The sequence below is a fragment of the Cherax quadricarinatus genome, chromosome 22 (assembly GCF_038502225.1).
Source record: "Cherax quadricarinatus isolate ZL_2023a chromosome 22, ASM3850222v1, whole genome shotgun sequence".
Lineage (NCBI taxonomy): Eukaryota > Metazoa > Arthropoda > Malacostraca > Decapoda > Parastacidae > Cherax > Cherax quadricarinatus.
In genome coordinates, this window is record NC_091313.1 from 30440517 (window position 1) to 30452810 (window position 12294).

At 45.3% G+C, this 12294-nt stretch overlaps 1 protein-coding gene across 4 annotated transcripts in view; it reads left to right on the top strand.

The window, feature by feature from the left end:
• trh (PAS domain-containing protein trachealess) overlaps positions 1-12294 on the top strand; it is a 119184-nt gene that overhangs the window by 78608 nt on the left and 28282 nt on the right. For 2 of the 4 annotated variants that reach the window (XM_070087623.1, XM_070087625.1), the window contains one exon: positions 7002-7182. In XM_070087623.1, the coding sequence (XP_069943724.1) occupies positions 7002-7182 (181 nt within the window). The remainder of the gene's footprint in view (positions 1-7001; positions 7183-12294) is intronic. The other 2 variants (XM_070087624.1, XM_070087626.1) reach the window with 1 other exon arrangement.

A 12294-nucleotide genomic window follows, 5' to 3' on the forward strand; every position in this document is an offset into this window, starting at 1 on the left:
GGAAGGGAGGGATACTTGCAGAAGACGATAGATTAGTGAAGGGGCTAAGCACATACTGGATAAAATTCAGGGCGTTGACCTCCGGAACCCTCTCCAGGTATACTCCGGTTATCAGAGGAGTAAGTAATGAATGCACCGAAAGAGTTAGATACATCAACAGCCTTGGGACCTGATGGCGCATCACCATGGATAATGAAAGTAAGAGCGGAAAACAAGTATGAATCAATAGCAATGATCTACAACGTCCCTGGAGACGGGATACGTACCGGACAGCTGAGACACTGCAAACGTAATCCCAGTATACATGTTAAGGAACAGACAAGACCCACTGAATTATAAGCAAGTTTGTTTAGGTACAGGTACACATAAATACAGTTCCACAAATTATGATACATAACGTATGTGTAAATTACGTAGGATAACTTCCCCCCCCCCCCAAAAAAAGGGACATTTCCATTGATTGAACATCTAGAGGCGAGATTTTCTATACAGAAAACCAGCATGGATTTAGGGAATCTAAGTTTTGCCTCACTGGTGCACTGGAATTCTACGAGTGGATAACGAAAATCAAGCAAGCTAGACAATGATGGTCGCATGCATGTACCTGGACTGTACAAAAACAATTGACTCCACCGCACCAGATAAAGGATACCAGATAAAGTCCTACATTGGATCAAGAAATATATACCTGACGAACAGAAGGCAGAGAGTGAGTGTAAGAGCAACTGTTTCAGGTTGGGAAAGTATAGCAAGTGAGGGTTCTCCAATGAACACTCCCTCCCTCTATCTCTGTCTCTCCCACACACAAACACACCTTACGAGGAGAGGTTAAGGGAAATCAACCTGATGACACTGGAGGACAGGAGTGATAAGGTGGACATAATAGCGACATATAAAATACTGAGAGGAATTGACATCGTGGGCAGGGATAGAATGTTTCAGATATGGGACACAGCTGGAAGTTGAAAACTTAGATGAGTCACAGTGATGTTAGAAAGTCATAGTTGCCTGAAAGAGTAATGTAGTAGAGGTAGAAACCATATATAATAATTTTCATTAATATCTTTATTTACTACAAGTACATGTAATACAGGCCTAGCTGACATCAATAACATAGTACTATATAGGAAGCCCGTTGTTTTGCTGAGCATTTCAGGCAAATTACCTGGAGTTTACCTGGAGAGATGGAGAGAGTTCCGGGGGTCAACGCCCCCGCGGCCCGGTCTGTGACCAAGCCTCCTGGTGGATCAGAGCCTGATCAACCAGGCTGTTACTGCTGGCTCGGAGCCTGATCAACCAGGCTGTTACTGCTGGCTGCACGCAAACCAACGTACGAGCCACAGCCCGGCTGGTCAGGTACCGACTTTAGGTGCTTGTCCAGTGCCAGCTTGAAGACTGCCAGGGGTCTATTGGTAATCCCCCTTAAGTATGCTGGGAGGCAGTTGAACAGTCTCGGGCCCCTGACACTTATTGTATGGTCTCTTAACGTGCTAGTGACACTCCTGCTTTTCATTGGGGGGATGTTGCATCGTCTGCCAAGTCTTTTGCTTTCATTGTGAGTGTTAGGTCAATTTTGTCCCAGGATGCGACTCACACCAGTCGACAAGCACCCAGGTACCCATTTTACTGATAGGTGAACATGGACAACCGGTGTAAGAAAATACGCCCACTGTTTCTACCCTTGCCGGGAATCGAACCCTGGCCCTCAGCATGTGAAGCGAGAGTTTTCGCCACCGGGCCACGGGCCTCCCCGGAAGTTGTTCGATAAAGCTCATGGAAAAGGTAGAGTGGACCTAGTAGCGACCAGCTACTAGTGGCTATGAATCGACCCCTGCAACCACAAATAATGGAGTACAAATAGGTGAAATAGGCGAGTACATAAGAGGTATACAAGGGTCTTGAAACCGGAGTAGAAATAGTAGCGAAGAGGCGGGACCAAGAGCTGTGAATCGACCCCTGCAGCTACATATGGGTGAGCGCGCACACACATAAAAGGCCAAGGTTCTGGCGATAAGCGCCTTTGACAACTGGTAATTAGCATATATGTGAATACAGAGTGAAAGGGGGAACGTAGACGAGAGGGACAAGGCTATATAAATGGATGGATAAATGGATAAATAGACGTATCGACAGATGAACTGGTTGGTATAATGTTTGTCAGGAAACAGGCCAAGTGTTTACTGACACGGGTCTTAGTCAGATGATGACCCGCAACTGGAGTTTCTGGTCGTCTGACCGAGGCCTTCCTCTGGCTTACTGGACTGATATATGGAACGGCTGATAGATTGGTGGATGGATCAATAAATACTCTTCATAACTGTGGATTTTCTGTAGTGCACAACTAATTAAGTAAGTTTATTCAGGTATACACAAACACAGTTACATAGAATAGATTATCATACATAGCATGTGTAGAGAACCTAGGATAAGTTAGTTAGTTTAATATCTTTGTTATGCATCCCATACCCATCCTGTGGACGGTAGTCAAAAGATTACAAAGGCTAGGATAACCCAAAAAAGTTAAAGTGACTTATTTCTATTGGGGTCCTTGTGATAATTATTATTTATATTTAAAGGTAAAAAAAAAAGGTAAGTATTTTAACTATGTAAAACCAGTTATAATAAAAAGATATACTAGGGATCCCAGGTTACAACCTATACAGATGTGACAGAGTGAACAGGCAAAAGTGGGGGCGGGGGGGGGGGGTTGGCCTGTACATTGCAGAGTCACTTGTTTGCACAGAACTGCTAAATGCCTCAAATGATGTAGTGGAAGTTTTAGCAGTAAAGGTCGAGAACCAAAACCTAGTCATTGTGGTAGTCTACAAGCCTCCGGACGCAACATCCCAGCAATTCCAGGAATAGCTGTTAAAAATTGACCACTGTCTGGAAAATCTTCCAGCTCCTGCACCCAACATCTTGCTCCTGGGGGATTTCAACTTAAGGCACCTAAAATGAAGGAATATAGCAAATAATATTGTTGCAGTAATAACACCAGGAGGCAGCTCTGATGAAAACTCACACTCACACGAGCTTTTAAATCTCTGCACAAAATTTCAATTTAAACCAGCAAATAATAGAGCCTACAGAACACAGAGAGTAGTCGTCAACAGAGTAAAGTCCGAGGCAGCTACGGTGAAAAGCTCTGTTCCACAAGGCACAGTACTCGCTCCCATCTTGTTCCTCATCCTCATATCCGACATAGACAAGGATGTCAGAAACAGCACCGTGTCTTCCTTTGCAGATGACACCCGAATCTGCATGACAGTGTCTTCCATTGCAGACACTGCAAGGCTCCAGGCGGACATCAACCAAATCTTTCAGTGGGCTGCAGAAAACTATGAAGTTCAACGATGAGAAATTTCAATTACTCAGATATGGTAAACATGAGGAAATTAAATCTTCATCAGAGTACAAAACAAATTCTGGCCACAAAATAGAGCGAAACACCAACGTCAAAGACCTGGGAGTGATTATGTCGGAGGATCTCACCTTCAAGGACCATAACATTGTATCAATCGCATCTGCTAGAAAAATGACAGGATGGATAATGAGAACCTTCAAAACTAGGGAGGCCAAGCCCATGATGACACTCTTCAGGTCACTTGTTCTACCTAGGCTGGAATATTGCTGCACACTAACAGCACCTTTCAAGGCAGGTGAAATTGCCGACCTAGAAAATGTACAGAGAACTTTCACGGCGCGCATAACGGAGATAAAACACCTCAATTACTGGGAGCGCTTGAGGTTCCTAAACCTGTATTCCCTGGAACGCAGGAGGGAGAGATACATGATTATATACACCTGGAAAATCCTAGAGGGACTAGTACCGAACCTGCACACGAAAATCACTCGCTACGAAAGCAAAAGACTTGGCAGACGATGCACCATCCCCCCAATGAAAAGCAGGGGTGTCACTAGCACGTTAAGAGACCATACAATAAGTGTCAGGGGCCCGAGACTGTTCAACTGCCTCCCAGCACACATAAGGGGGATTACCAACAGACCCCTGGCAGTCTTCAAGCTGGCACTGGACAAGCACCTAAAGTCAGTTCCTGATCAGCCGGGCTGTGGCTCGTACGTTGGTTTGCGTGCAGCCAGCAGCCAGCAGCAACAGCCTGGTTGATCAGGCGCTGATCCACCAGGAGGCCTGGTCACAGACCGGGCCGCGGGGGCGTTGACCCCCGGAACTCTCTCCAGGTAAACTCCAGGTACTAGACTGGAGAATACACTAGACCTCATCTTCACTAACAATGATGATCTGATAAGAAATGTCACCATATCAAAAACAATATACTCAGATCACAACATAATTGAGGTTCAGACATGTATGCGCGGAGCCCCAGACCGACATAATGAGATTAGTCATGAGGGAGCATTCACCAAATTCAACTTCAATAACAAAAACATAAAGTGGGACCAAGTAAATCAAGTCCTAACCGATATAAGCTGGGAAGATATACTAAGCAACACAGACCCCAACGTATGCCTAGAACAGATTAACTTGGTGGCACTCGATGTATGCACAAGGCTTATTCCTCTAAGAAAAAAGAGGAGTAGATGTAAAATAGAAAAAGACAGGCGCTCCCTTTACAGGCGACGGAAAAGAATAACAGAGCGGCTAAAAGAGGTCAATATATCTGAAATGCGTAGGGAGACACTGGTCAGAGAAATAGCAAGCATCGAACTCAAGCTAAAGGAATCTTATAGGAGTCAGGAATCGCGGGAAGAACTAAAAGCCATAAATGAAATCGAAAGAAACCCAAAGTATTTCTTTTCCTATGCCAAATCAAAGTCGAGAACAACATCCAGTATTGGGCCCCTACTTAAACAAGATGGGTCCTACACAGATGACAGCAAGGAAATGAGTGAGCTACTCAAGTCTGGTTACCAATCCGCTAACCAGACTGAGAGTCGAAGATCAAAATGATTTTTTTATGAGAGAGCCACAAAATTTGGTTAACACAAGCCTATCCGATGTTATCCTGACGCCAAATGACTTCGAACAGGCGATAAATGGCATGCCCATGCACTCTGCCCCAGGGCCAGACTCATGGAACTCCGTGTTCATCAAGAACTGCAAGAAGCCCCTATCACGAGCCTTTTCCATCCTATGGAGAGGGAGCATGGACACGGGGGTCGTCCCACAGTTACTAAAAACAACAGACATAGCCCCACTCCATAAAGGGGGCAGTAAAGCAACAGCAAAGAACTACAGACCGATAACACTAACATCCCATATCATAAAAATCTTTGAAAGGGTCCTAAGAAGCAAGAGCACCACCCATCTAGAAACCCATCAGTTACACAACCCAGGGCAACATGGGTTTAGAACAGGTCGCTCCTGTCTGTCTCAACTATTGGATCACTACGACAAGGTCCTAAATGCACTAGAAGATAAAAAGAATGCAGATGTAATATATACAGACTTTGCAAAAGCCTTCGACAAGTGTAACCATGGCGTAATAGCGCACAAAATGCGTGCTAAAGGAATAACAGGAAAAGTCGGTCGATGGATCTATAATTTCCTCACTAACAGAACACAGAGAGTAGTCGTCAACAGAGTAAAGTCCGAGGCAGCTACGGTGAAAAGCTCTGCTCCACAAGGCACAGTACTCGCTCCCATCTTGTTCCTCATCCTCATTTCCGACATAGACAAGGATGTCAGCCACAGCACCGTGTCTTCCTTTGCAGATGACACCCGAATCTGCATGACAGTGTCTTCCATTGCAGACACTGCAAGGCTCCAGGCGGACATCAACCGAATCTTTCAGTGGGCTGCAGAAAACAATATGAAGTTCAACGATGAGAAATTTCAATTAGTCATATATGGTAAACACGAGGAAATTAAATCTTCATCAGAGTACAAAACAAATTCTGGCCACAAAATAGAGCGAAACACCAACGTCAAAGACCTGGGAGTGATCATGTCGGAGGATCTCACCTTCAAGGACCATAACATTGTATCGATACAATCGCATCTGCTAGAAAAAATGACAGGATGGATAATGAGAACCTTCAAAACTAGGGAGGCCAAGCCCATGATGACACTCTTCAGGTCACTTGTTCCATCTAGGCTGGAATATTGCTGCACACTAACAGCACCTTTCAAGGCAGGTGAAATTGCTGACCTAGAAAATGTACAGAGAACCTTCACAGCGCGCATAACGGAGATAAAACACCTCAATTACTGGGAGCGCTTGAGGTTCCTGAACCTGTATTCCCTGGAACGCAGGCGGGAGAGATACATGATTATATACACCTGGAAAATCCTAGAGGGACTAGTACCGAACTTGCAAACGAAAATCACTCACTACGAAAGCAAAAGACTTGGCAGACGATGCAACATCCCCCCAATGAAGAGCAGGGGTGTCACTAGCACGTTAAGAGACCATACAATAAGTGTCAGGGGCCCGAGACTGTTCAACTGCCTCCCAGCATACATAAGGGGGATTACCAACAAACCCCTGGCAGTCTTCAAGCTGGCACTGGACAAGCACCTAAAGTCGGTTCCTGACCAGCCGGGCTGTGGCTCGTACGTTGGTTTGCGTGCAGCCAGCAGCAACAGCCTGGTTGATCAGGCTCTGTTCCACCAGGAGGCCTGGCCACAGACCGGGCCGCGGGGGCGTTGACCCCCGGAACTCTCTCCAGGTAAACTCCAGGAGAAGTAAAATTAGTTATTGTCATACAAAAAAAAATCATTCTCCCTTTCTAAATGTCGACTATATTTGTCTAAACATTGTATCACGCAGAAATAATAATAATATTAATAATAATAATAATATAGGCCAGAACGTCCCCTCAAGGAAGGTTCCTTGACGCTGGTGAGGGGCTCTAGATCTAGGGAATTGGGTCTGTGCTCCAGTTCCCTGAATTAAGCCTGAATACCTTCCACATCCCTCCCCCACAGGCGCTGTATAATCCAACGAGTTTAGCGCTTCCCCCTTGATTATAATAATACCATAAGCCAGAAGTTTAATTAAGCGAGTCCCTCCGTGCAGGTTGAGATGACGGGCAGTAGTGTGTTCGACTACATTCACCAGCAAGACCACCAGGAGCTGGCAGACCAGCTAGGTCTGACCTTAGCTACAGGTCAGCCCTTGCCCTCCCCCTCCTCCTTAGGGTCAGAGGAAGGGGCGACAGGGTCACAGGGAACTATGAACCCTGACGGTAAGCTTCCATGTAAGTACACTAACCGTAATAACACAACACTCACTTGTCGAGGTGGCGGGACCACAGAAAACTGAAAACAGGTGAGGGGTACCTGTTGACAACCTTCCCTTGGGGCAGATTGTGACAGCTTTCTCTTTATCATATTTTGTGGATGTTAAAATCCATTTTACGGGAATCACTGATGTTAATTTTTTTACTTAAAGCTGTCCTAATTTGCCTGTCACCTACCTGTTTCCTGATTTCTGGAAATAGTTTTTCTTTATAAGTTAGGATTATTTTTTTACTAAAATAACTACTAAAATATTAATATATTTTGTTGATATAGCAGTACTGATAAAGAACGGAGCGGAGAATCCCTTCAGAGCTTTGAGATGTGACCTGATCATAGTGAGTGTCGCTAGGTACGGTTTCTGTTATAGAACAAAATACTGCTGTGTGTGTGTGTACTTACCTATCTGTGGTTGTAGGGGTCGATTCACAGCTCCTCTGTGTTACCATTTTGTCCTAGGCACATGTCGATTAGACTGTGTGTACTCACCTATTTGTACTCACCTATTTGTGGTTGCAGGGGTCGAGTCCTAGCTCCTGGCCCCGCCTCTTCACCGGTTGCTACTGGGCCCTCCCTCTCCCCGCTCCATGAGCTTTATCAAACCTCGTCTTAAAACTGTGTATGGTTCCTGCCTCCACTACGTCATTTTCTAGGCTATTCCACTGCCTTACAACTCTATGACTGAAGAAATACTTCCTACTATCTCTCTGTGTGTGTGTATGCGTGTGTGTGTGTGTGTGTGTGTGTGTGTGTGTGTGTGTGTGCGTGTGTGTGTGCGTGTGTGTGTGCGTGTGTGTGCGCGTGTGCGTGTATGCGCGTGTGCGTGTGTGCGTGTGTACTCACCTCACCTAGTTGTACTCACCTAGTTGAGGTTGCGGGGGTCGAGTCCGAGCTCCTGGCCCCGCCTCTTCACTGATCGCTACTAGGTCACTCTCCCTGAGCCGTGAGCTTTATCATACCTCTGCTTAAAGCTATGTATGGATCCTGCCTCCACTACATCGCTTCCCAAACTATTCCACTTACTGACTACTCTGTGGCTGAAGAAATACTTCCTAACATCCCTGTGATTCATCTGTGTCTTCAGCTTCCAACTGTGTCCCCTTGTTACTGTGTCCAATCTCTGGAACATCCTGTCTTTGTCCACCTTGTCAATTCCTCTCAGTATTTTGTATGTCGTTATCATGTCCCCCCTATCTCTCCTGTCCTCCAGTGTCGTCAGGTTGATTTCCCTTAACCTCTCCTCGTAGGACATACCTCTTAGCTCTGGGACTAGTCTTGTTGCAAACCTTTGCACTTTGTCTAGTTTCTTCACGTGCTTGGCTAGGTGTGGGTTCCAAACTGGTGCCGCATACTCCAATATGGGCCTAACATACACGGTGTACAGGGTCCTGAATGATTCCTTATTAAGATGTCGGAATGCTGTTCTGAGGTTTGCTAGGCGCCCATATGCTGCAGCAGTTATTTGGTTGATGTGCGCTTCAGGAGATGTGCCTGGTGTTATACTCACCCCAAGATCTTTTTCCTTGAGTGAGGTTTGTAGTCTCTGACCCCCTAGACTGTACTCCGTCTGCGGCCTTCTTTGCCCTTCCCCAATCTTCATGACTTTGCACTTGGTGGGATTGAACTCCAGGAGCCAATTGCTGGACCAGGTCTGCAGCCTGTCCAGATCCCTTTGTAGTTCTGCCTGGTCTTCGATCGAGTGTATTCTTCTCATCAACTTCACGTCATCTGCAAACAGGGACACCTCAGAGTCTATTCCTTCCGTCATGTCGTTCACAAATACCAGAAACAGCACTGGTCCTAGGACTGACCCCTGCGGGACCCCGCTGGTCACAGGTGCCCACTCTGACACCTCGCCACGTACCATGACTCGCTGCTGTCTTCCTGACAAGTATTCCCTGATCCATTGTAGTGCCTTCCCTGTTATCCCTGCTTGGTCCTCCAGTTTTTGCACCAATCTCTTGTGTGGAACTGTGTCAAACGCCTTCTTGCAGTCCAAGAAAATGCAATCCACCCACCCCTCTCTCTCTTGTCTTACTGCTGTCACCATGTCATAGAACTCCAGTAGGTTTGTGACACAGGATTTCCCGTCCCTGAAACCATGTTGGCTGCTGTTGATGAGATCATTCCTTTCTAGGTGTTCCACCACTCTTCTCCTGATAATCTTCTCCATGATTTTGCATACTATACATGTCAGTGACACTGGTCTGTAGTTTAATGCTTCATGTCTGTCTCCTTTTTTAAAGACTGGGACTACATTTGCTGTCTTCCATGCCTCAGGCAATCTTCCTGTTTCGATAGATGTATTGAATATTGTTGTTAGGGGTACACATAGCGCCTCTGCTCCCTCTCTCAATACCCATGGGGAGATGTTATCTGGCCCCATTGCCTTTGAGGTATCTAGCTCACTCAGAAGCCTCTTCACTTCTTCCTCGGTTGTGTGCACTGTGTCCAGCACTTGGTGGTGTGCCCCACCTCTCCGTCTTTCTGGAGTCCCTTCTGTCTCCTCTGTGAACACTTCTTTGAATCTCTTGTTGAGTTCTTCACATACTTCACGGTCATTTCTTGTTGTCTCTCCTCCTTCCTTCCTTAGCCTGATTACCTGGTCCTTGACTTGTTTTCCTCCTGATGCGGCTGTACAACAGTTTCGGGTCAGATTTGGCCGTGTGTGTGTGTGTGTGTGTGTGTGTGTATACTCACCTAGTTGTACTCACCTAGTTGAGGTTGCGGGGGTCGAGTCCGAGCTCCTGGCCCCCGCCTCTTCACTGATCGCTACTAGGTCACTCTCCCTGAGCCGTGAGCTTTATCATACCTCTGCTCTGCTCTGTGTGTGTGTGTGTGTGTGTGTGTGTGTGTGTGTGTGTGTGTGTGTGTGTGTGTGTGTGTGTGTGTGTGTGTGTGTGTGTGTGCGCGTGTGTGCGCTCACCTATATGTGATTGGAAGGGTCGCGTTACAGCTCCTGGCCCTGCCTCTGCCGGTCGCTGTTAGGTTCACTCCTCTGTGTGTGTTCTTACCCATATGTGGTTGCAAGGGTCGATTCATAGCTCCTGGTCCTGTGTGTGTGTGTGTGTGTGTGTATGTTTGAATAATTCTTTTGAAATATTGATAAACTTGAAATTTAAAATGAATGTTATGAGCCATGTAGTGTATAATGTCATATGTCTTTAAAAATGTATATTGCTTATTTATGTTCTTTTAAATAGCCTCATATATGTGCATGGAGTATAATACCGTACAGGAGGGCCCTGCTTATATGGCGGGTTATGTCCCCATCTACTGCCGTAGAGTGAATAACTCGCTTTTAAATGCATACAAATTCCTGATAACATGTTTACACTGTATATTAAGTTAACAGTAGAATTATACATATACAGTACACTCATTATTTACCTTAAAATATTTGTCTTAATGTAGGGTGAAAGGTTAGTTGTATTTATTGTAGGAAGTCAGGTGTGGTAGCCTGCCTGGCTACTACACCTCACAATTATGTTGATTTGCTTTACTATGATTGTATGTATTTTGTTTATATGATATACATTGTCTTTCTTATATAAGTTTAAAAAAAGTCATACATGGATTAATAAAAATGTCTATAATAACAAAGTATACAACATTCGAAGTGCTCCAGAATGATTATTATTATTATTTTGCTTATTGCATCTTCAACACTAGTGAGACACTCTTAGCTACTCCCTCACCTGGCATAGCTACTACTATGTAATAATGCCAAGAAGTGATTTTTAATGTGCAGTAGAACCCCTGTATCCACTGATTCAGTGTCCACGGCTTCAGTTATCCACTGTTTACTGTAACCCAAAAATATCTCTTAATTTTGCATAATAATGGCCCAAAGTGCAGAAGTAATGAAGCTGGTCAGTTCTTCAAAGCCTAAGAGAAGCTGTGAGTTCTTCTCATCAGTGAAAAAAAATGGTAATTCTACACTTATTGTACATAAATTATCAATTAAACTTTATAATAGGTATGTATAGGACTTAAGTATAGGGTTTGCTACTATCCATGGTTTCAGTATCCATGGCAGGCCCTTGGAACTTATCCACCAGGGATACAGGGGTCCTACTGTACTTGCACGCCAGCAGTGTACTCGCCTATTTGTACTCGCCTATTTGTGGTTGCCGGGGTCGAGACTCAGCTCCTGGCCCTGCCTCTTCACTGACCACTACTGGGTCCTCTCTCTCCCTGCTCCATGAGCTTTATCATACCTCGTTTTAAAACTATGTATGGTTCCTCCCTCACTACATCACTTGCCAGACTATTCCACTTCCTGACAACTCTGTCTGAAGAAATACTTCCTAACATCCCTTTGACTCATCTGAGTCTTCAGCTTCCAACTGTAATCCTTTGTTTCTGTGTCCCATCTCTGGAACATCCTGTCCCTATCCACCTTATCTATTCCTTGCAGCATTTTGTATGTCATTATCATGTCTCCCCTAACCCTCCTGTCCTCCACTGTCGTCAGGCCGGTTTCCCTTAACCTTTCTTCGTTGGACATTTCCCTTAGCTCTGGAACTAGCTTTGTTGCAAGCCTCTGCACTTTCTCTAATTTCTTGATGTGCTTGACCAGGTGTGGGTTCCAAACTGGTGCTGTATACTCCAGTATGGGCCTGATGTACACGGTGTACAGTCTTTTGAAAGATTCCTTACCGAGATATTGGAACGCTATTCTCAGATTTGCCAGGCGCCCATATGCTGCAGCAGTTTTCTGGTTAATTAATCTGTGCTTCCGGAGATGTGCCCGGTATTATACTCACCCCACTCACCTCACTCCTTGAGTGAGGTTTGCATTCTTTGGCCACCAACCTATACTCTGCGGTCTTCTCTGCCCTTCCCTGATCTTCATGACTTTGCATTTGGCAGGGTTAAATTCTAGGAGCTAGTTGCTGGACCATGCATCCAGCCTGTCCAGGTCTCTTTGTAGTCCTGCTTGATCCTCACCTGATTTAATTTTTAATTCTCATTAACTTCACATCTGCAAACAGGGACACTTCAGAGTTTATCCCTTCTGTCATGTCATTCACATATACCAAAAATAGCACTGGTCCTAGGACTGACCC